The following is a 26,369-nucleotide window of genomic DNA, read 5'->3' on the forward strand; positions in this document are numbered from 1 at the left end:
TAAATGAAGAAATCAAAAATAAATAAGTCAGTGCTATTAGATTAGGCTGCATACCATCATCATTGTATATCAGTGAACCACATTCTTAACAAATTTGCATAAGATGACAAAAAGGTCAATCTATTCAACATATTTCACAGTAGTTGGTCCCACAAAATTTAAAGAGAAAGCCACTTCCTGCATCCTGAAGAACTATGGAGTTGTTATCAATAAAGTATCTAGAACTGCGACCAGGGTTTCCAGCATTACTTCCAAAATCTACATTTCCAAAACACTAGCAAGGCTCAAGTGTTTCTCATCAATGAAAATGCTTTCGAAAATCCTGACCTTTTGAAAATAGAATTCCCAAGGTTTTCATTCATTTAGATAAGATTTCACTAGATTCAAAATTTATTTTAAAAAAAAACTAAAGTTAAATTTACATGTTTCTTAACACTTCATATCCATTTATACCCACATATCATTATCAATTTGGGTTACTAAGTCACCTAAAAATTGCATTCTCTTTTGCATTAAACATATTATTATCTGCAAGCGCCACTCTTTCTCTCTCACGCACACACAGAAAATCGTGAGGAAAAGAACATACATATTGCTTTAGCGTGTGTGTGTGTGCGTGTGTGCTTTTTGTCGATGAAGTAACAAGGTTAAAATGGAAAAACTCACAGTCCCATGCCAATCTCCACGATATACCTCTCCATATGATCCTGAAAAATAAAGGATACACGAAGGTACATAAATAATAACTCAATATGTCAAGATAGCATGGAATTATGACCAACTACATGAATTGTATAAATATGAAAAAATAATCAACAGGTTAGTACCAAGTCCGATACGCTCACCCAAGGTGATATCCTCCCATGCAATCTCACACTCAGCGACATCATCAAGTGCCACTTCTGATTTTGCACTATCATTACCTATCGACCTATCTGATATTCTCTCGCTTTCTGGATTTGGCCCCAAAGCTTCAGGCTCTCGATCACTGCTACCTTGTGCCTCACAACCAATGCCAGCGCCATCTACATCCCCTTCATTTCGCATGCAATTCACTTGATTAAAGCAAGCAGCAGCACCACTTGGCCTTTGCACAGAAGCCTCCAGATGCTCATACTGCTTACTGACAGCTGCGGTTGTTGCTACGACAGCTGCAGCAGTAGCCGTGGCAGCAGCTGTGACAGGAAGTTCAATTTTTGAATCGGCAGTGCTTGACTTTGCTGCAGCAACCACCATAGAAGAAGCAACAACAGCTGCTGCAGCTGCAGCAGCAGCAGCAACAGGAACGTTTTTTCCATATTTGACAGTGCCAGCATCAGGCTGTGATGAACTAGGCTGCCCGCCTACTTCTCTGAACTCTAATGGCAGGCTGATCCCTAAGCCTTCCACATGCTTAATATGCTCTGGTTGTACACAAGAAGGACTCCCTTTTGACTTAAGTTCATGATAAGGCAGAGAAGGGGCAAGCTCAACCAGACCAAGATCATCTTGACCCGTAGTATTATGTGTTCCTTTTTGTTTCTTATTTTCATCTCCATATTCTGTTAAGGACTGGGCATCAACTGTTGAAGCATCTAACTGCTCAGAGTAAATTTCAGTGAACAAGTTGGGGGGTGCAACGACACCACTTTCCAGTAACACATCATGAAGTTTCTGTGCTAATTGTGGATTCTCTTTAGCAGCATCAATCATGTACTGTGAAACATCCTTCACTTTCATTCTTCGCACAGCAGGAGAGCTTACACCTTCAGTCCAGGAGGGAGATCTAGCATGCATGTGAGGATGAGTGGACCTCATGGGAAATTCTCGAATGACTGCCTTCTCAACATTGCGGTTTCCACAATCATAGGAAGTTGGCTTCGATTCTTCCTCTACTATACTTGGCCTAGTTAAATTTGCATTGCCCGCAGAATCACCCTGGTCGCTGGATTCACTCTCTGCAGCAGCAAGATTCCTAAACCTGGATCTTTTATCCAGCGTTCCAAAATCAGAATGTTCTTCAAAGGAGCTCGCAAACCCACTGCTGAAGGATGCTACATGAGAGGAGTCTATGTCCCTAGGCAAAGGACTGGCAGAAAAGATAGATCCCTCATATTCAATATGTGATTCAGCCGCATCAGATGGAATAAGAGTGCCAGGGTCTGCCATTACATCTACAATGTATTCCCTGAAATTCACACAAATCAATGTCTCATTGTACAGATGAATGTTGTTCAAATAAAATAATTACATTTGTTAAGGCCTGATATACATTGTTCCCCCCTCAACCTAACAGCATAAGCTTTTAGGTAAAGTGGTATTCTGGACAATCTATTAATTGCAAGAGGTCCACTTACAATACATTGCAAAAGACTCAGTTGCTTTCTAATAGGGGACTATAAGCATTAAAAAACTAGAAAAATTGGGAGAAAATATGTTAAAACAGCTCATATTTTAGGGTTGTGTTCTGCATAGGGAAATGATAATTAAATCCTAAACAATCTCAATGTCATGCTCACATTAAAATTGGAAAAATTTAAAATATCAATTACCTTCCATCATCTATTTTTACAAAGTTCATTGCCACGTCATCAGAACCTGTATGCTGCTGTCCTTTCACCAAGCGGCATGGAATCCCCACACTATCAGCCAAAACCTACATAATCATTTGAAACAAATAGAGGAGTAAATCTTGACAAACCAATACAAATAAAATGATAAAATAGTAAGCAAATAAAGATATTCAATACAAATAAAATGATAAAAAAGTAAGCAAATAAAGATATTCAGACTATATAAAACAGAAACATTGGACAATTAGGATGAAGAAACTATTAAATTTATTTCAATAATGTACACCAAACAATAAGGTGGGAAGTCAGCAAGCTATGATATTTGAGGCAACCAAGTACAGCTATGAATATTCCTAAACATTGTAAAATTGAAGAAACATTGCCAACTGCGTGAATTGTTCAGTCACAGGTGATGTAAGAGCTTCTGTAAGAGGTTATTTATGTCTTTTAGTATTATTATTATTGAGTGTGTTAGCATGTTAATTAATGAGAGTTAGTAAGGGTATTACTGTCATTAGAATGTATATAATTTGTATTATAAATAGAGGGAGAGACCTATCTTCAAGTTAGGTCATTCATTTTAATCAAGTCTTAACATGATATCAGAGCGTGATCCAACCAAAACCCTATTCCTCTTGGCCGTTGCCGGAAAACACCATTCCTGCATTCACAAAACCAACCATACACCCATAAACACAACCCCCCCCCCCCCCCCCAATTACTCACCTCACAAAACCCCATCACCGGAGGAGCCCCCACGCAGTGGCCAAATGGCAGTAGGGCCGAACCCACGTGCCGGCGCATGAAAGAAGTTCCCGCCACTTTTTTCCCCTTTTTTTTCCTCCTCTGCCATGCTCTGATTCCTTCTCTAGACTATATTATCAAGCTGTTAGGCCAGTTTTTTGCTCAAAAAATTCAACCTTTTTCGATTATGCACTCAAAAAATTCTGTTAATTTCTGGTCAAGGTTTGTGAAGGCTTCTTCGTGAGTTTTTTGGAGCCATGGCAGCGTTCATATGTTCAGTTGTGAGGCTGCGGCAATGATATATCCGTCGATGAGTTCATCTCATCCGTAGTTGTGTCGGTGCTTCGCATAGTTTGTGATTGTCTCGATTAGTTTTGATTGTCCTTTTTTTTTTTTTTGGTGTGGTTGCTGATTTTTAAGTGTTGGGATGGAATCTATGAATCCCAAAAATTTGTTTCTTACATTGCTGCCACAAATAACGACCCAAAAGTCCAATGGAAAGAACTATGTTCAATGGTCTAAGGTTGTTCATATTTATTTAGCAGGATTAGGGAAACCTGATCACTTGCTCCAATCTAATCCTTCTAATGAGAAGAGAAAAGATGTGTGGGTTCAAGAAGATGCCTTGATTGTCTCCCTTTTATGGAATTTGATGGAGCCGCATATTGCACAGATGTGTATGCATGTAGATATGTGCAAGGAGATTAGGAATTATGTCAAACTTCTATACTTTAATAACATTACACATGTATGATTTATCCCAGGAGTACTTTCAGTTACAACAAGGAGATAGGAGTATCACAAATTATTTTGGAGATATGAAGTGTATTCATGAGAAGCTTAACGTCGTGCAACCTATAACTGCCAACGTTTGTGAGATGCAGAAACAGAGGGAACATATGACAGTTCTTTGTGTTCTAGCAAGCTTGAGACCTGAGTTTGAAGCAGTTTGGTCCCAAATACTAGGCAATGCCAAGCTGCCATCATTTGCCGAAGTTTATTCTCGTGTCCTTCATGTTTCCTTTAGAACGCATTCTCCTGCTCTTGCATCTGGCTCTGAGAGGGCAGCCTTTGCTACATAGGGTGATTCTAGTTCTCTACCAAACAACCACAAAAGTTATCGCGATGCTTCGAGTGGTCATAGTGGTAGGGATGGACAAGGTAGAGGTACTCCTCACACATGCACTCATTGTGGACGGAATAATCATACTATTGAGCAGTGTTAGGATCTTCACGGAAATCCTTCATATGTTGCCAATGCAACCACCACTAACTTCACACCTTTGGGGGCACCCAATGCAGTCACCACTAACTCCTCACCTTTGGGGCCGAGTGGGGGGCAACTGCTATATCCATGTCAAAGGAAGAGTATTCCAAGTACCAGCAGTACTAAGTATCACAACAAATAGGTAATCACACAGTATGCCTGTCATCCAGTACTTCTCGCCCTAGTCCTTGGATCATAGACTCCGCTGCCACTAATCATATCACAAATACACCTAGCTTTTTCTCCACTCCTCAATATCCTGCAAATTTACCTTGTGTTACTTTTGCTAATGGATCCAATAATGCAGTCAAGGGAATTGGGATTGTAAATCCGACTTCTTCTATTTCTATTCCTTCAAATTTATATATTCCCAAATTTCCTTTCAATCTTATGTTTGTTAGCAAAATTACTAAATCCATGGAATGTTTAGTGCCATTCTTCCCTTATTATGCGGTCATTTAGGATTTGAAGACGAGGAAGATGATTGGCAGAGGGCATGAAGCAAGTGGATTCTATCACTTTGAGTCGGGCATGAAGCAAGTGGATTCTATCACTTTGAGCTGCTATTTCCTTCTATTGTCCACATTGCTGCTGCCACACCTTTTCAAATTCATTGTCGCGTGGATCATCCTTCATTGAAAAAATTAAAATGTTTTGTTCCTAGTTTGAGTTCTGTTTCTAGTCCCAATTGTAAGTCTTGTCAGTTGGGAAAACACCATTTGCTTCTTTCGCTTCCCGAGTCCATAAACGGGCTGCAAGCCCTTTTATGTTAGTTCATTTAGATGTTTGGGGTCCTAGTAGGGCTGTGTCCAAGTTGGGTTTCCAGTACTTTGTAACCTTTGTGGATGATTATTCAAGAATGACTTGGTTATACTTAATAAAAGATCGTTCTGAGTTATTTCATATATTTTTCGCCTTTTGTTTTGAAATAAAGACTCAATTTGGTTTTCCAGTTCGAATACTTCAAAGTGATAATGCTAAAGAGTTTTTCAGTGCACAATTCACTACTTATATGACTCAGTTTGGTATTGTTCATCAATCATCTTGTGCCCAGACGCCTCAACAAAATGGGGTTCCAAAGCGGAAAAATATACTTCTTCTTGAAATCACTCTCACCTTACATTATCAAATGCATGTACCTAAAGTGTTTTGAAGTGATGTTGTACTTACTGCATGTTATCTGATCAACCGAATGCCATCCTCTGTTCTTAGTGGTAAAATTCCTTACTCCATTCTCTTTCCTAATTCACCTTTATTTTCTCTTCCTCCTTGTATATTTGGGTGTGTCCCCTTTGTTCATCAACTAACTCCTGGGGTGGATAAGTTGGATCCTCATGCTATAAAATGTGTCTTTCTAGGCTACTCATATACTCAAAAGGGATATCGTTGTTATAGTCCTATACTGCATCGCTTCTTTGTATATGCCAATGTTACATTCTTTGACTACACCCAGTCACTAAGCGCTTCTGAGCTCAATGAGTCCCTTCCTTAGTCTAATCTTCCAAATTCTACGCTGCTATCCTTGCCTAGCCAACCACCTGAGTCTTCATGTAGTTTGAGTCCCATTATCTTGATCATCTTATTTGCATGTGTATTCACGACGATGGCTCCAAGAAAGAGAGTCCCCCCTAGAGTCTACTACCATGCCTTTGGTTTCCCGTCTGATGATCATACTTCCCATGATGTTGATCCTCTTATTGTCGTTTGGAAAGGTAAATGCACATGTACTCAACATCTCATTTCCAACAATGTTTCTTATAACTCCTTATCACCCTCCTATTATTGTTTTGTTACTGCTTTATCATCTACTACGCTTCCTAAATCTATTTCGAAAGCCTTAGCCCATTCTAGGCGGAGGGATGCCAGATGCTATGGTTGAAGAGATGAACGCTTTACATGACAATGGTACTTGGGGCTTGGTACCTCTTCCTCCTGACAAGTCTATGGTTGGTTGTCGTTGGGTTTACATTGTGAAAATCAACCCCAATGGTTCTATGGCTCGTCTAAAGGCCCATCTTGTTGCTACGGGATACATTCAAGTTATGGTCTGGATTATTCTAATACTTTTTCTCCGATTGCCAAACTTAAATCAATACATCTGTTCATCTCCTTGGCTACTACTCATCACTGGCCTTTGTATCAGTTCGATTTGAAAAATGTCTTCTTGCATAATGACCTCAAGGAGGAGGCTTATATGGAGCAACCACCAGGGTTTGCTGCTCAAGGGGAGTTAGGCTTAGTGTGTCGGGTCAAGAAGGCTTTATATGGTTTAAAACAGTCTCACAAAACATGATTTGGTCATTTCAATGCTGCAGCACTTGAGTTTGGCCTTCGACAGTGTGTTGTGGATCATTCCATGTTTTATCATCATACTTCACGTGTTAAGATTTGATTAAAAAATGAATGACCTAACTTGAAGATAGGTCTCTCCCTTTATTTATAATACAAATTTAAATACATTCTAATAACAATAATACCCTTATTAACTCTCACAAATTAACATACTAACACACTCAATAATAATAATACTAAAACACATACATAACCTCTAACACTCCCCCTCAAGCTGGAGCATAAATGTCATAAGCTCCTAGCTTGTTACAAATGAATTTAGCACGAGCACCCCCAAATGCTTTGGTAAACAAATCAGCAAGCTGCATGTCCGACTTCACATAAGCGGTTGTAATGAGCTTCTTCACAAGCTTCTCTCGAACAAAGTGGCAATCAACTTCAACGTGCTTCTTCCGCTCATGAAAGACCGGGGGTTGGAGGCAATATGAAGAGCACCTTGATTACCACACATCAACTTCATAGGCTGAGAATTCGGAAAACCCAATTCTTCCAACATGTTCTTCAACCAGACAAGTTCACAAGTAGTGTGAGTCATAGCTCTATATTTTAATTCAGCACTTGACCTTGCCACCATAGTTTGTTTCTTACTTTTCCAAGAAACCAAATTACCACCAACCAAGATACAATACCTGGTGGTGGATGATGTGGATCTCTGATCGGAAGGCGAGCCAGCCCAATCTCCATCTGTATATTTATGGATAAGTGTCATCCTGATTACGATATAAAAGACCCCTCCTAGGTGCACCTTTAAGACATCACAAGATGTGAATTACTGCGTCCCAATGACTTGTCCTCGGATAATCTAGAAAGACTCACAACACTTGTTGCAAAAGATATATCTAATTGAGTAACTATGAGATTATTCAACTTTCCAACAAGTCTTCGGTATTGGCTAGGATTAGGTAGCAAATCACCCATATCCAGCATTTACTTGTTGTTAGGATCCATGGGTGTATCAAACAGTTTAGATCCCAATAAGCCAATTTCATCCAACAAATCAAGAACATACTACTTCTATGACACAACAGTCCCGATACAAGATCTAGATACTTCTATACCCAAGAAGTATTTCAACGGTCCCAAATCTTTGGTCTAAAACTTAGTCTATAGACAAAGTTTAAGACTCTAAATACCTTTAGCATTATCACCTATAATAACAATATCATCCACATAAACAACAAGAAGAATCCTACTCAATAAAACACCGAATAATCCACAGCACACCATCGAAAACCAAACTCAAGTACAACACACTGAAACGACCAAACCATGCTTTGGGAGACTAATTTAAACCACATAAAGCCTTCTTGAGCCGACACACTAAGTATGACTAACCCTGAGCAACAAACTTAGGTGCTTGCTCCACATGGTTTTAAATTGCGGTCATGGTTAAAGTTGCGTAACAATCGCAAGTGTCACGGGATGTGGGAGACACGGGTGTCACATAACGAGAGGCGAGCATAATGGTCTTGAATTTTTTTCACACATGCACAACCATGCCAAAATTGAAAAATAAGTATGAAATCCATTAATACATGATTTTTAATGAATTTTGATTGCTTTTATTCAACCTACAAATGCTTTTTAATAGACAATATAACTTTTATATTAATTTTAGTGCCCTGTTTACAAAAAAAAAAATTCATATTTTTTTTTTTTATGGTTTGCACTACTTTAATGGGTACAAAAAATGTAGAAATGTAATTAAAATGAAGAATCAATTAATTAGAGACATAAAATTACTAAAAATGAGTCAATACTCAATATACACATACATGAATTTGAAAAATGATTGGTATCAATAGTTGAATACATGAAAACAATATTACAAATTTACAACATAGCACACGTCACCACCAAAAAGAATGACGTGGAACGTCTTCATAATCCGCATCCCTTTTTTTTCTTATTTTATTAATAGTCCTTCTAATTTTAAATATTTATTACATAAAAATAGATATAATCTTTGGTTGAAAATAATAAGTAGTATTATTTAAAATCTTTAAATAATTAAATTTTAAAATATTAGACATTTCATCTATTAATAAAATAAGTCATAAAATAAGAAAAAATATTAATTATTTATATATAATATATTTATTTTAAGACCATTAAATTTATTTCTCAAATCTTAGCAATTAAGAATTTTGGATTTTAGGTATTTATTTAGCCTAATTTAATTATTAAACTGCCAAATGCTCAAATTCTATCACTAAACCTAATATAATATATAAATAACTACTTAAAATAACTAAAGCTAAACCTAATATAATATATAAACAATATAATATATAAATAAATACTAGTTTAAGAGTTTAAGTAAACAAGAAATAAAAAAGAGAGAAAAAAATACAAAAAAGAATCTGAAGATTCAAGAATCAAGAGAGAAATAGAGTGCGCTAGAGGAGGAGGAGTCTCGAAGAGTCCACTCTAAGACTTGAACTCTCGGAGACCAAAAGGGAGATGGGGCTGAGGACGACTAGCGGAGCTGCTGCAGGGCTGCCTTGCAACTGCCAAACAGGCTAGGACAGGGCTTCAAGCCTTCTACTGTTGGAGGGGCGGAAATCTAAGCCTTCGACAGTTCTTCTGCTCAAGAGGGGGAGATCTTAGCCTTCGAACTCAAAGAAATTGGAGAAATGGAGGGGGAGTGTTGGCCGACTGCAAACAAAGGGTTCTTTCTAATTCTTCAGCTTCAAACAACATATCAAAGGTACGATTTCTTGATTTCAGTCTTTGGAATGGTAGATATGCCAAGGACGAGTGGTTGGGAGAGGGGGAAAGCAAGGAATCGTGAGAAAATTGGGTGGATTTGAAGGAGAAAGGTCGAATCAAAGTGTCGGCTGCCGTAACGGACTATAACGGTGCGTAATGGGTCGTAATGGCCATTACGGACGGCTGTGGCCATGAATTTTTCTCCTCCTGCAATATTGTTCCATAACAGTTTCGGCATCCCAATTTTCCGCTACGTAACGGCCATTATTTAAAACCATGTTGCTCCATATTAACCTCCTCCTCAAGGTCACTGTGCAAGAAGGCATTTTTCACATCTAACTGATGTAAAGTCCAGTGGCAAGTATTAGCCAAGGAAATGAACATATGTATTGATGTAAGTTTGTCAACCAAAGAAAAAGTATCAGAATAATCTAGACCATACACCTGATGTATCCCTTAGAAACAAGACAGGCTTTAGATGAACCACGGGGCCATTAGGGTTGATTTTCATAGTGTAAACCCAGCGACAACCAACCATAGACTTCTCAGGAGGAAGAGGTACTAGGCCCCAAGTACCATTGTCATGTAAAGCATTCATCTTTTCAACAATAGCATCCCTCCGCGTTGAATGGGCTAAGGCTTTCGAAATAGATTTAGGAAGGGTAATAGATGATAGAGCAGAAACAAGACAATAATAAAAGGGTGATAAGGAGTTATAAGAAACATAACTGGAAATAGGGTGTTGAGTACATGTGCGTTTATGTTTCCGAACAACAATAAGCGAATCAACATCAAGGGAAGTATGATCACCAGACGAGGAAACCAAAGGCGTGGTAGTAGAAGCTAGAGGGGACTCTATTCCTTGGAGCCACCATCATAAACACACCTACAAATTAGGATGATCAAGGCAATGAGAAGGACTTGAACTACATGGAGACTCAGATAGTTGGTTGGGCAAGGACAGCAATGTAGAATCTGAAAGATAAGGCAAAGGAAAAGACTCGTTGAGCTCAGAAGCGCTTAGTGACTAGTTGTAGTAAGGTGTATACCCAAAGCAGGTAACATCAGCATAAACAAAGAAGCGATGCAGCACAAGACTATAACAATGATATCCCTTTTGAGTATATGAGTAGCCCATAAAGACACATTTTATATCACGAGGATCCAACTTATCCACCCCAGGAGTTAGTTGATGAACAAAGGACACACCCAAATATACGAGGAATAGAAAATAAAAGTGAATTAGGAAAGATAATGGAGTAGGAAATTTCACCACTAAAAACAAAGATGGCATTCTGTTGATCAGATAACAAGCAATAAGTACAACATCACTCCAAAACACTTTAGGTACATGCATTTGATAAAAGTAAAGTGCAAGTGATTTCATGAAAATGTCTATTTTTTCGATCTGCATCCCCATTTTGTTAAGGAGTGTAAGCATAGGATGATTGATGAAGAATACCAAGCTAAGTCATATAAGTAGTGAATTGTGCACTTAAAAACTATTTAGCATTATCACTTCGAAGTATTCAAATCAACAAACCAAATTGAGTCTTTATTTTAGAAAAAAAAGGCACAAAATACATGAAATAACTCAAAATAATTTGTTATTAAATATAACCAAGTCATTCTTGAATAATCATCCACAAAGGTTACAAAGTACCAAAAACCCAACTTGGACAATGACCCAACTAAGGACCCCTAGACATCTGAATGAACTAACATAAAAGGGCTTGCAACCCATTTATTGACCTGGGAAGCAAAAAAAACACGATGGTGCTTTCCCAACTGACAAGACTCACCATCGAGACTAGAGACAAAACTCAAACTAGGAACAAGACATTTCAACTTTTCCAATGAAGGATGACCCAGGCGACAATGAATTTGGAAAGGTGTGGCAACAGTAGTGTAGGTGGTAGAAGGAGAGCGGCTCAAAGTGATAGAGTCCACCAGCTTCACGCCCTCCGCCAATCATCTTCCTCGTCTTCAAATCCTAAATAACCATAGAATCAAAGAAGAATGTCACTAAACAATTCATGGATTTAGTAATTTTGCTAACAAACATAAGATTGAAAGGAAATTTGGGAATATATAAAACTGAGGGAAGAGAAATAGAAGTGGGATTTACAATCTCAATGCCCTTGACTACAATATTGGATCCATCAGCAAGAGTAACACAAGGTAACTTTGTAAGGTATTAAAGAGTGGAGAAAAAGCTAGGTATACAGGTGATATGATCAGTAGCAGCAGAGTCTATGATCCAAGCACTAGGATGAGAAGTACTAGATGACAGGCATACTGTGTAATTACCTATTTGGACTAGAGATGCAATGGGAAGATAAGTTTGTTTTGATGCTTGATACTGCTGGAACTTAGAATACTCTTCCTCTTACATAGAGACAGTATGTTGCCCCCCACTCGACATACCCCCCCACTCGACCTTAAAGGTGAGGAGTCGATGGTGGCTGCATTGGCTGCCCCCAAAGGTATGAAGTAAGTGGTGACTGCATTGGCAACACGTGAAGATCTGTTGTAAAGATCCCAACACGACTCAATATTGTGATTATTACGTCCACAATGAGTGCACCTTCGAGGAGTACCTCTACCTCGTCCGTCTCTACCACTACGACTACTCGAACCACCACAATAACATTTGTGGTTCTTTGGTAAAGAACTAGAATCACTCTGTGTAGCAAAGGCTGTCCTCTCAAAGCTAGATGCAAGAGCAGGAGAATGCGTGCTAAAGGAAGCACGAAGGACACGAGAATAAACATCAACAAATGATGGAAGCTTGACACTAATGAGTATCTAACACTGAACTGCCTCAAACTCAAGCCTCAAGCCTGCTAGAACACAAAGAACTGTCATCTGCTCCCTCTGCTTTTGCATCTCACGAACGTCGGTAGTTATAGATTGCATGACGTTAAGCTCCTCATGAATACGCTTCATCTCTCCATAATAATTTGCAATGCACCTCGCTCTTTGTTGTAATTGAAAGTACTCCTCAGATTAATCATACATACGTGTAATGGTACTAGAGTATAGAAGTTTGATATAATCCCAAATCTCTTTGCACATATCTAGATGCATACACATTCATGCAATATGTGGCTCCATCAAATTCCATAAAAGGGAAACAATCAAGTCATCTTCCTGAACCCATATGTCTTTTCTTTTCCCATCAGAAGAATCAGATTGGAGCAAGTGGTCAGATTTCCCTAATCCTACTAAATAAATCCGAACAGCTTTAGACACATAGTTCTTTACATCCAACTTTTGAGTCGTTATTTGTGGCAGCGATGTAGGAAACAAATTTTTGGGATTCATAGATTCCATCCCAACAGTCACAAATCAGCAATCACACCAAAAACAAGAAGAACAATCAAAACTAATCGGGGCAATCACAAACTATGTGAAGCACCGACACAACGACGGACGAGGTGAACAACTCACCGACAGATATAGCACTGCCACAGCACTCACAAATCAGCAACCACACCAAAAACAAGAAGAATAATCACTAATCAGAACAATCACAAAGCATGTGAAGCACCGAGGCAACCACGGATGAGGTGAACAACTAACTAACGGATATAGCACTGCCACAGCCTCACAACTGAACATATGAACACTGCCATGGCTTCTAAAAAACTCACAAGGAAGCCTTCACAAACCCTGAACAGAAATTAACAAAATACCACGAGTGCATGGTCGAGAAAGGTTGAATTTTTCAGCCAAAAACTAGCATAACATCTTGATAATATAATCTAAAGAAGGAATCAAAACATGGCAGAAGAAAAAAAAAATGCAAAAAGTGGGCCATAATTTCACTTATGCACCAGGGTGTGGGGTCGGCCCTGCCGGCATTTGGCCAGCGCGTGGAGTGCCCTCCGGCGATGGGGTATTGTGGGGAGGGTTGTCGGGGGGGTCTGATTATGGGTATGGTTTAGATAGGATCATGCTCTAACACCATGTTAAGATTTGATTAAAAATGAATGACCTAACTTGAAGATAGGTCTCTCCCTCTATTTATAATACGAATTTACATACATTCTAATGACAATAATACCCTCACTAAATCTCACTAATTAACATACTAACGCACTCAATAATAATGATACTAAAAGACATATATAACCTATAACAATGTGGATGATATTGTTCTTACAAGTGATGATGATAAAGGTATTCAGAGTCTCAAGCTTTTTCTACAAATCAAGTTTCAGACCAAAGATTTGAGACCGTTGAAATACTCCTTGGGTATAGAAGTATCTAGATCTCATATCGGAATTGTGTTGTCACAAAGGAAGTATGTTCTTGTTTTGTTGGATGAAACTGGCTTCTTGGGATCTAAACTCGTTGATACACCCATGGACCTAGCAACAAATTAATGTCGGATATGGGTGATTTGCTACCTAATCCTGGACAATACAGAGACTTGTTGGAAATTTGAATCATCTCCCAGTCACTTAGCCAAATATATCTTTTGCAACAAGTGTTGTGAGTCAATTTCTAGATTCTCCAAGGGCAAGTCATTGGGACATAGTAATTCGCATCTTGAGATATCTCAAAGGTGCACCTAGGACACACTTATATACAAGGATATATGCAGATTGAGCTAGATCGTCTTCCAATCGGAGATCCACCACCGGGTGTTGTATCTTGGTTGGTGGTAATTCGGTTTCTTGGAAGGGTAAGAAACAAACTATGGTGGCAAGGTCAAGTGCTGGATCAGAATATAGAGCTATGGCTTTGCTTGTGAACTTGTCTAGTCGAAGAACATGTTGGAAGAATTGGGTGTTTCACATTCTCAGCCTATGAAGTTGATGTGTGACAATCAAGTTGCTCTTCGTATTGCCTCCAACCTTGTCTTTCATGAGCGCACAAAGCACATTGAAGTTGATTACCACTTTGTTCGGGAGAAACTTGTGCAGAAGCTCATTACAACTGCTTATGTGAAGTCGGACATGCAGCTTGCTGATTTGTTTACCAAAGCATTGGGGGTGCTCATGCTAAATTCATTTGTAAAAAGCTAGGAGCAAATGACATTTATGCTCAAGCTTGAGGGGGAGTGTTAGAGGTTATTTATGGCTTTTAGTATTATTATTATTGAGTGTGTTAGTATGTTGATTAATGAGAGTTAGTAAGAGTATTATTGTCATTAGAATGTATTTAATTTGTATTATAAATAGAGGGAGAGACCTATAGTCAAGTTCGGCCATTCATTTTATTCAAATCTTAACAACTTCCAAATTAGAGATGCACGACAAACACAGACATCACCTTCCGGTTATGGTCCAACCCAATTGACTAATGTGGATACTACACAATTAATTCTAGATATGCTTTTTGGAATTCCCTATAGAAGCAAAACTCTCATAAGAAAAGATTATGCTGATCATGATAAGATGAAAATAATTATATTTCCCCAATCAAGCTTATGTATAGGCCATATAAAACCATTTTTCCATATCAAGATTATTTATAGGCTATATAAAACTAGCTTCTCAAGTAAAAATCATTTCCCAAAATTCCTAACCTCTGTGCTCTCTTCCTAAGACTCAAATACAATAGATTGAACTTTGAACACTTAAAACTGAGATAACAAAACCATAAATAAATAATAAATTTCCAAAAAAAAATAAAAATTAATCAAACACATCCAGTTCAATTGGTCACCATAAACATCTTATGCGTAACCCCTCCACTTGAAACAAACTCAACCTCAAGAATTTAGGTTGAACATGCAATTTTCCACTCAAAGAAAGATTTTTCAAATAAAGCCACATGGCCCAAACCCATAATTTTTTCATAAATAAATACTTCAAGGTGTACATAATACCCAATTTACTTTCTCTGCTCTTCAACCCCATATTAGATGGACTCAGGTATGGGTGTTAGATATGCAGTATTCATCTAAACATCTAACACACCAAATCTTTTGGCAAGATACTCATATTTGTTATTAATCGCTTCAAAATATTTAAGTAAAATGGTTTTTCACGTAAAATAAATTATTCAATATGGATACTCTATCCATTTTTAAGATTAATAGTGTTCTTACAATTACTTTTTAGGTTTTGTTCTTATATGACATGACCTGAACAGATGAACATATTGTTTCATGATTGCCTAACAAAACATGCTGGACACCGATCTCATGCACTTGTCCAACTATTGTGTGTCCTAAGTGTCTAGTTTGTTACTTGTAATTTTGGTCATTTAGCATGTGTTTTGCTGTGTTAGTAACTGTGAGCTAGTAAGGGCATTGTGGTCATTGTCATGTACTTAATATATTTTATAAATAGAGAAGAGACCTGTCAGTGTGATGAGGTCTTCCAATTTACCAAATACTTCAACATGGTTTCAAAGCAAGATTCAACCTAAACCTTAATTGCATAGCCGCCGCCAACCCAAACCCAAGACTCATAATCCTATGCAAATATGCCACTATAAGACGATCATCAGCACCACCAGAGACCAGAAGCAAGTCCAGGAGTCACTGGAAAACACTGCAGCCACCGTAAATTTCCTTAACATTGATGCCCTTTCAGAATTTTAAGAACCCCTCCATATTTTACAAAACCAAACACATACCTAGCCACAGAACCTGACGATCTCTAAATAATTTCATGCATCATAGCCTCAACCAACTCCTACAATACTAACTAATAGAGGATTTGAAGTCCAAGTAAAATTCTCAGTACCTATAGAACCTGAGATTTAATACTTTCGTAATTAATAAAACTTGGGATCGTAGATTATGGACTTATCTAGAATCTATCAACAACCTTCTCCAATAAATTTTCCCTTCTTCAGTTCTTCCACAAGATTTTGTTTGTTTAATGTTAATAATTTCAGCCTCCACCTCTGTCCCACAAGTTATTCATTGATTTGTACTTTATTGATGCCTTTTTCTTCAACACCGTGAAAATATTCAAATTCATTTTTGCTCTTTAGTGACAACTTCTTAGTGTTATGACTTCTAATGATATGATGAGACAAATCATACCCCATATATTTTATTTGCTAATGTTTTTGAGAATATAAAGTACATTTTTCATCCTCATACCTTGAATATTACCAATGTAACAATGTTTTTAGAGTAGCACCAACACAAATTGTATCTTTCTAGGACCCTAATATGACAAATCAGACCCTTAAAACATTATAAATATTGCAAAAATAACCTTTAAAATTCAAAAAATATATATGTAAAAAAATTGCTCAACAGCATCCATAGACATCTTATGCTGATGCCAATGAGAATAATATGAAGAACAAAAAGCACCTGAGAAGACCAAAATACTAGAACCCCAAAACACATAGCTTGAGGGGAAACAAATTGATGCTGATGCCAATGTGATAATGCACTTTGCCCTGTTTGTATTTATGCACCTTTTCGAGTTAAGCAATTCAAGCAAGATGGGATCACATACAAGGGGAAGTAATGAAGAGCTTGATTTGTAGCCTAGCAATTTTGAAATCCCTTATATTGAGGATAACAGTGTCTAGGATGCCACAAAAAACAAGAAGACTGATAACTGGAGCAAACTCTTTGGAGAACTTGTTCAACAATACTAGTATCCATAGGGAATAAAACCTTGTGACCACTACTGCTGTACAAGGAAAAAAAAAAACTTCGTAAAGTGAAAATAAAGAACAGTGATTGATATCTTCAGCAAATTTTTATCTGGGAAGGATTTCGATAAAGAAGTTTGAAGTCAATTGATGCATGCTTAATGGATCAGGCTTTTCAATTCAAAGATAGAAAGTTGATCTTCTGAATAGAAAAATTAAACACAGGCAGGATTTAGATTTAGTCAACCCCTGCCAGCAGCTAATTAGCCAGTCTACAGTAAAAGAAGTGGTCCCTTGAAAATTCATTCACATTGACTAGTTGAAAGAATGAGGAAATGCTTTATTCACTTTCCACTCTAAAGATGGGTCATGCTAGGACTGGGTGTCATCAAAGCAATCACAGCGATTTATGAACAACTATCAACAGTGAACTCTATAGTAACATGCTGATTGTTGAGTTTCTCATGGACAATACTTCAATACACACAAAAATGAGTGAAAAAACTTAGAAAAACCAAAATAAGTACATGTACATGGCCACTCTCTGATCTTTGCCTCTAATGAAATTTAACACCTAAGACCTAGATTCTCTTAGTGCATTGTGTTATACATAGATACAAAGCTATACTCATGTCATCAAGCAAAATCTTAAGTACAAGGAACAAGTGAAGTGCTGGTAATTCACCAGTAATGTAATATGTCACAAGGATTGTATTAGTGGAAAAAAGGAGAATAAATATATGCCTTTTTGACACAGACAAGTGAGAAATATGAGAAAAATCACCACAGTATGATCACCATCTTTAATCCTAAGGGCTAGTGATGTGATTGAAGCTACCAAAGCTAAGGAGGCATGCTATTTTAGCAAACATGGAAAGGCTCACAAGAATAAGGTTTCAGTTAAGTCATCTTCGAGATAGGAGACAAAGGTTTAAACATGATATCAAACATGAGTCCTGAGGGAGTAAAAGAAAAACTATGTACATGAGCTCAATTACCATTACACAAGTAGTCTAAGAAGTAATACATCTAGGATCTAGCGACACAACTCAATATACAATGACGAGCCATTCCAATTCTAGTAAAGAAAGGAGCAAGTACCTTGAACAACAATGCACGATGACGAGCCAATCCAATTGTCAAAGAACCAATTGGCAAAACCATGCTTCCAAGGGTTGCCCTCAGACTATAACTAAGACTTTTCCATGCTCTAGACATGTTATCTGGATCCCCAACTGGTCCACCCATGTAGTCAGAAACTAAAACAGCCAGTTTGCATACCAAATTACCACCTACAAAAACTTGTGAATCAGTCCTTGACTTGGCAGCAATTACCAATGCCTTCTGTTCAAGTTTTAACAGGTTAGCATCAGCAGCCCTATTGACCAAAACTGCTTCCCAGCTGATGCCATCCGAGACTGGTGTTCCTTGCAGATCAACAAGGGAAGGCATCTTTGAGGTGGACTCAGTCATAATTCCATATACATCATAGAAACCATCCAAGATCTTGTCATCATAGCTAAGAACATTGTAATTCTGTGAAGCATGGATAAATCTACGATATGAGAAAGGTTAGAAAAGTATAAACATATGACAATAGTAAAGTCAAGATACAATTTATAAATGTTGAAATAAGTCTTATAAATGACATCCATTTCAAAGTTTTCTGATGATATAAATGACGTCAACATTGTTATGAAAATTTTCTATAAGCATCAAGAAGAAAACAGGTGCCTACTAATTGTTCAACCTGATGCAGTAAATCACATTAGACTCTCACACCCTGAACATGTGCTGCTAGTCATATCACCAAGTCAAAGCATCACAACAGTTCCAACAATTAATATATCAAAACATATATAGAAAATAGCTTAGAATTACAGATGGTGAAAAGTTCTCATCAGTGCAATTCTAGTCCCAAATAACTCACAACAATTCCAACAGCTAATATCGAAACATTAATAGAAAATAACTTAGAACTACAGATGGTGAAAAGTTATCATCTCTGCAATTTTAGTTGTAAATAACGGCGCAAACATGCACACAATGTATCTATGCACTAGTTTTTCCCAGTCCTAGTGCTGAAATTGTATTCATTCTTTTTCCAAACCCTTAAAAGATGGGAACTCCAATAATTTACATCTGAATCCTGATTATGGAGGTTACATTTGAAGTCATGGTTAGGACCTTGCTGGATTCAAGTATGAAGATATGATGCGAAGTGGTTGGACCTTGGGTACACTTGAAGAGTAAAACAGACCACACATTTGTCCCTATTTATGCAACATCATGCACACTCAAGGCTATGAGGAAAAGGAGGGATGTACTTGTTCACTCCATGTCTAGCAACCATGTCACTCACGGCACAACAGATTAGTGACCTCAATACATTAGTTTGAACTCAAACTACAGATGATTAAGATTAAGCTTCCATGAAATTATTATGTCTTGCCATTATGCATGCTCGGACAAACCCGAACTACAATCAACCAGAAAGGAAAATAAGGAGACAAACTTACCCAATATCGATAGGCAACAACTTCAGCTGGAGTATTGTCAGGAGGACAAGAGCCCAAACTGATCTGCTTAACAGCCTCAATCTGAACTGCCTCAGGATCCTCCCTTGCACTCAACTCCAAAGCCAACTGTATCTGATACTCCTCTTCTATATCAGGATCCCTGGAGTTAGTAGAACCTGAATCACGCCTGGCTGTATCCAAAACAACATCCAAACCGCCGCTACTCCAGGAATCGGAGGGAGGCTCCATTCGCTCTGCCCTCGTCACGTTTGCATTTGAGGATGATGGAGGACTAGGACTGTGTCTATGAGCAACAGAATTCAACCAACCCGACAAAGCAGATAGAGGTTTATGCTCAGAGTTATGAAGGGACCGAGACTGGGAAAGCTTATCAAGGGATGACCCATCACTGGACTTATTGCCCTTTGATGAAGTAGAGGACCCTTCTGTATCCTCAGATTGATTGGACACAATATGTAGCTTCTTCAGAAGGTTCTTCATACTGTTTCACCGCGCTAAAGTATTCAATGCTAAGGAAGTAAAAATCTGGCCATAAACCACTCCATCGTCTTGGACCAAACATGAAATTTCATTAACCAAATCAACCCCCTCCAACCTCAAATACAAAGAGACCCTCCAGAAAGCCACCACAACAGCCCTTCCCAAGTTCCGACCCCGCTGGTGAGGGAGTCCTCCAAATCAAATCATTAGATTAGCCAAACCCCGCGACCACCAGTTCAAGCAGTACCCACTAAAGCTTTCCCATTATGACGAATACCCGAATGCCTGGATTGAAAGAAATCACCTTCCTTTACCTCGAAGATGATAAAATAAACGAAATTCAACCAGGGAGCATGTAAAAAACACAAAATACAACCAAAAAACTCGATCTTAAATACCTTGAGCAAGCAGATTAGCAACAACAAGAAGTACGAGGAAAGAGAGAATTCGATCGTCTTTCAAGACACAGAAGAAGGGAAGAAAGAACAGAAATATGAGAAAGAGAAGGTAACAACGCGGGCAGAGACAGCTAAGACCAACAAGTGGGGAGTGGGACACAAAAAAACCGACCCATTTGAGTTCGAGGAAGTAGAAGAATTTCACGGTCCCAGGGACAGGTTAACAAAGAGAACAGCCAACAGATTGGCTCTCTCTAGCTCTCGCTCTCGCTCTCGCTCTCTCTCCCTCTACTTCCTTCTCTCCTTTCCCTCCTCGGAATCGCAAACAGCGAGTGTGGCATGAGTCGGAAAATGGAAAATTTTTGGTAAACTGCACATAAATGGAATATTGAATGAACCACTTGCCCATTACTACTGGCAACTCCACCTTTTGCTATATCAATTGAACGTGATTTTGTTGTATCCCACAATTGCTGCTTTCCCACTTGAGGACAAGTTTTAATGATCTGGGCAGCAGCAAATTTCGCCCTCTAAACCATTTTAATTATCCTTATTCGGCTTCTTGTGGTACTCTGTTTTTTTCTTTCTTTTTTATCTCACTGGGAGGTCTTCGTGTTATTGAAGACCTGGGAATTACGGTTGTGGTTGACTTTTTGGTATTTACACGTCTGTTCTCATTTTTTTTCTCTGCATTAATTATAATTTTGTTTGCCCTTCGTCGATAGCAAACACCAATGATGATAGGAATCTACTTTGTAAGGCCCACTAATTTCTGGTTGCAAGATATTAAATTAATTTTTAAAATTGAATTAAAACTTTGCTAAATTAGAGTATTATTTTAACATATATTATTGCGTGTGATGCAGTCCTTAAGACATTTTTGCTATGGTTAGTAATGACATAATGCATTGTGTCAAATTATACGGATGCAAAACTTTGTATTCAATTAACATACTTTAAGTGTTCTATACAAAAATATTCATATTTTGAAGCTTGTGTTTTAGTTTAAATTTTTATTTTTAAATCAAATCAAAACCCAAATTGAAAATATTAGATTTTCTTTGGTACGAGTAAAGAATAAATTAAGAAACAAACATCACAACATATGGATGAAAAAGCGACAAAATACATGATGTTGTGCAGAGTGGTAGTATTATACCAATGTGCAGCGGAAAAACGCAAATAGAATCGGAACAAGTAATAGAGCAACCCACGATGACTAAATACGGAAATAATCAATCACAAAAAAATAAATAAATAAAGCAATAAGAACACACAACACAATAAATTACGTGGTTCGGCAATATGCCTACGTCCACGGGAGCAAGCGACTCATTTTCACTATCAATCGTCAAAGCTTACATCAAGGATTACAAATATAGCTTATATACTAACCATACGCTTACAAATGACTTAGAATACATCTAAAACACTTCTGTAGCAACTCCCGGAGGAAAATCCTCCAAATTTCTCAATCTACTGATCTCTCAATTCAAAATATGTATTTAGCGCCAAACAATATCGTTAATGGTTTTATCACAACCGTCGACGGTTTAATACCGAGGCTGAACTTGAAGACGTTAATAACGATTTCCTTGAAACCGTCGACGGTTATCTCCTGAGAGTAATTGTTTCTTCCTTTAGCCTACTTCCTTATTCTTTGCTTCACTATGCTTTCCCAATAGGTGCATTCCACTCAATATGAACCACATATCCAACAATTTCCACCTTGGCAAATATCCACCACTCAGGACAAATATGAAAGCATAACCCGTTGCTCAACCTGAGACAGTAGATTGGAACCGCCTCCCGTCTAACGCCTAGAGACGTTAATCAAGTCCAAGCAATGCTTGAAGTTGTCCATTGTGACAGATTTTGTTAACATATCTACTACATTGTAAGACATGTGAACTTTCTCAAGAAGAAGTTCACCTAAAGCAATCAGTTCCCTGATCTTGTGAAATCACACATCAATGTGATTTGTTCTCGCATGATACACCTGATTCTTCACCAAATAGATGACATTCTGACTATCACAATGCAGCTTGACTCCACCTTGCTGGATACCCAGCTCCTTGACCAATTTTGTAAGCCACAGCGCTTCCTTGGCATCCTTAGCCACTAACACGTATTCCGATTCAGTAGTAAATAAAGCAATGAGTGACTACACCATATACCTCCAACAAATAGGTCTTCCCACAAGGGTGCATAAACGTACCTTGTGGTAGACCTTCTGTCATCCAAGTCTCCTACGTAGTTAGCATCCACATACCCTACCGCTAATGGATCACTCTGTTGTCTGCTAAACATAATGTCATATCCGGTTGTACCCCTCAAGTACCTAAGAATCCACTTGACTGTATCCCAATGTTGTCGACCTAGATTCGAAAAGAACTTTCTCATCATGTTGACACCTTGTGCCAGGTCCGACCTTATACATACTAAGGCATACATTAGATACGTCACTGCACTAGCATAGGGGACTTTTAACATGTCACGAACCTCATTGTCCGTCTTTAGGCACTGGGCGATAAACAGCCTAAAATGACTCATTAACGGTGTACTCACCGGATTAGCATTAGTCATGCTAAACCTCTCTAACACATTCTCCACATAGATGCCCTGAGATAACCATAGTCTCCCTACAGCTCTACCCCTGCGAATCTTCATACCAAGTATCCTTTTGGCCGCACCCAAGTCTTTCATGTCGAACTCTTTACTCAATAGAGTCTTTAACTAATTCATCTCTGTCATATCCTTTACAGCAATCAGTATATCATCAACATAAAGCAACAAAAATATGAGAGAACCGTCCTCAAGACTCCTCACATAGATGCAACAATCATACTCACACCTCGTGTAGCCAATACAGATCATATAGACGTCAAACCGTTTGTACCACCACCATGAGGACCACTTCAGCCCGTAAAGTAACTTCTTTAGTTTACAAACCAATAGCTCATGTCCAAGTTGGCAAAACCCTTCTGGTTGTGTCATGTAAATTAGCTCCTCCAAATCACCATGGAGGAGTGTTGTATTTACGTCTATCTGCTCAAGATGCATGTCGTATTGCGCCACCAGTCCCAACACTACCTTGGTGAAAGTGTGCCTAACCACAAAGGAGAAGATTTCATCATAATTAACTCCTTTCCTCTACGAGTATCCTTTTGCTATCAACCAAGCCTTAAACTTCTCTCTTTCTTCTTCTAAAATTGCTTCTTTCTCGTACACCCACTTGCATCCTATCATCCTCTTCCCAGCTGGAAGCTCCATCAAATCCTATGTCTGGTTCTTATGCAGTGATTCCATCTCCTCCACTATAACACCCATCCAACTATTTTTCTCTTAGTTGTACACCGCCTTCTGAAATGTAGTAGGATCCTTGCTACTAGTGATAAATGCATAAGACACCAGATCATCAAAACTAAACTTGAGCGGTGGCCTGATAATGTGTTTGGGTCTATTTACAGCTATACTGCGATGCTACTGGTCTCCCGAGCTAAAGCTCCTTGCACTTTCATCTTTACCCTGAGCCTCTAACTCCACCTATACTACTTGCTGATCTCTCGAGCTAGAACTCCCTGCATTTCTGCCCTGAGTCTCCAACTCCACTTGAACCACATGCTCATTGTTGCTGTAGTTTTTTCGCACCTGTTTCTCTTCTACTTCCTGAGTACGTTACAACATGACTTTCTAATTGAAAACTATGTCTCTACTAATCACCTCCTTTTTTGCCACCAGATCCTACAACTTAAACCCTGTCACACCTTTCTGATATCCTAGAAAGATGCACCGTTTAGACTTCGTCTCAAGCTTTTATCTTTCCATACTAGGAATGTGCACATAAACTAGACATCCAATTACTCTCAAGCTGGAGTAGTCTACCTCGTTACCTGTCCACACCTCATTAGCAACTTTCCTATCTTGTGATGTCCTTGGTGATCTATTAACTAAGAAATAAGTCATACTCACTACCGCGACCCATAAATTCTTAGCGAGCCCAACATTTAACCTGAGACACCGATCCCTTTCAGGTAGGGTCCGGTTCATCCTTTCCGCCACACAATTTTGTTGTGGTGTCCAGCGTACTGTAAAATGTCTCCTTATGCCATGCTGCTCTTAAAACTCTCTAAAGCTCGAGTTTGTGTACTCATTTCCATTGTATGTCCTAAAGCACTTAATATTTCTCCTGGTCTGGTTTTCAACCTCAGATTTCCATAATTTAAACTTGGTAAACGTCTTTGCCTTGTGCCACATGAATTACACCCAAACCTTGCATGAGTAATCATTAATGGAACTCACGTAGTACATATGTCCACCTCATGATGCTACCCTCACCGGTCACCAAACATCTGAATGAACGTAATCAAGGATTCCCTCCATTTTGTGTGTGGCTGCCATAAACTAGACCCTATTATGTTTCCCAAGCACACAGTAGCTGCAGAAATCTAACTTTCATGATTTGACCCCCTTCAACAGATTTCTTTTGTGAAGCTCCTTCATTACATGCTCACCCATATGCCCTAACCACATATGCCAAAAGACCGTATCATCTGACTCAGACTTTGCAGTAGCAGCTCCACCTATAACTGTAGTACCCAACAGTGTGTATATATTCCCTTGTACTCTCTATCCCTTCATCACAGTTAGAACACCCTTACCCACCTTCATTACCTCGCTTTTAGACTTATAACTGAACTCATTATAATCTAAAGTGCCTAATGAAATAAAATTCTTTCTCAATTCCGGTATGTGCCTTACCTCACATAATGTCTTCACCACACCATCGTACATCTTGATTTTGATGTTCCCCATTTCGACAAATTTGCATTCAACATTGTTTCCCATTAGAACAGAACTAGAATTCACCAATCTGTAAGTGGTGAACCAGTCTTTGTTGGGCGTCATTTGATAAGCGCACGCTGAGTCTAAGATCCAAGAATTAATGAGATCATCTGAACTAGATGAAACCGAGAGCATATCACCATCACTACTCCTAGAGTCTCCTTCTTCCACTACGTTCATCATGTTTGATGAACCTTCTTTTTTTTCAGCATTCCCCTTCTTCCTCTTCAGACAATCGAGTTTTACGTGCCCCTTCTTCCCACACTTAAAACACTGCACGTCCTTCCTTTTCCTAGAACTAGACTGAGCCCTATTGTTGCTCGGTCCACCCCAAAACTTGCTCTTCTCACGATCCAGGTTCCCTTTCACCACGAGCTCTTCACCTTGTGAACTCTCATCACTGGTCTTTTTCCTTTGATGGAAACTCAACAATACACTAGTGATATCTTCCAACTCCAGGGTTTCTTTTTCCCATGTTAGAGTTGTATCAAATTCTCGCATATAGGAGACGTAGGTAGGGAATTCACCAACATCAATGCTTTGTCTTCATCCTCAAACTTCACATCAAACCATTTCAAATTGCTGATGATCTGATTAAATACGTTGTTGTGTTGATTTAGATTTGAACCCTCTACTATTTTAAGCTCGTAAAGTTTCTGCTTAAGATACAACCTATTTGTCAAAGACTTGGACATATATCGGTTCTATAGTTTTAGCCAAATTGCTGCTAGTGATTTCTCTTCCATGATGCGATACATCATGTCATCACCCAGATAAAGCCTGATAGTAGCCACAACCTTCGCTTCCAACTCCTTCTAACTCGTGTCGTCCATGTCTTCCTACTTCCTTCCGTATAGTGCCTTCACCATACCTTGCTGCACCAACACGTCCTTAACCC

At 38.6% G+C, this 26,369-nt stretch overlaps 1 protein-coding gene across 11 annotated transcripts in view; it reads right to left on the reverse strand.

Annotated features, from left to right (window-relative positions):
* The window catches only part of LOC131146446 (probable serine/threonine-protein kinase SIS8), a 79,749-nt gene extending 58,608 nt beyond the window's left edge, over positions 1-21,141 (reverse strand). Inside the window, exons 1-6 of one of the 11 annotated variants that reach the window (XM_058096061.1) lie at positions 20,627-21,094; positions 19,728-20,513; positions 18,310-18,744; positions 2,532-2,635; positions 828-2,167; positions 667-707 (exon numbers count right to left, since the gene is read on the reverse strand). In XM_058096061.1, the coding sequence (XP_057952044.1) occupies positions 667-707; positions 828-2,167; positions 2,532-2,635; positions 18,310-18,744; positions 19,728-20,228 (2,421 nt within the window). In that variant the 5' untranslated portion in view covers positions 20,229-20,513; positions 20,627-21,094. Of the gene's footprint in view, positions 1-666; positions 708-827; positions 2,168-2,531; positions 2,636-18,309; positions 18,745-19,727 lie in introns of all 11 variants that reach the window. The other 10 variants (XM_058096062.1, XM_058096059.1, XM_058096067.1 and 7 more) reach the window with 10 other exon arrangements.
* Between the last annotated feature and the right edge of the window lie 5,228 nt (positions 21,142-26,369).

The sequence above is a fragment of the Malania oleifera genome, chromosome 13 (genome assembly GCF_029873635.1).
Source record: "Malania oleifera isolate guangnan ecotype guangnan chromosome 13, ASM2987363v1, whole genome shotgun sequence".
In the NCBI taxonomy this organism is placed as follows: Eukaryota; Viridiplantae; Streptophyta; class Magnoliopsida; order Santalales; family Ximeniaceae; genus Malania; species Malania oleifera.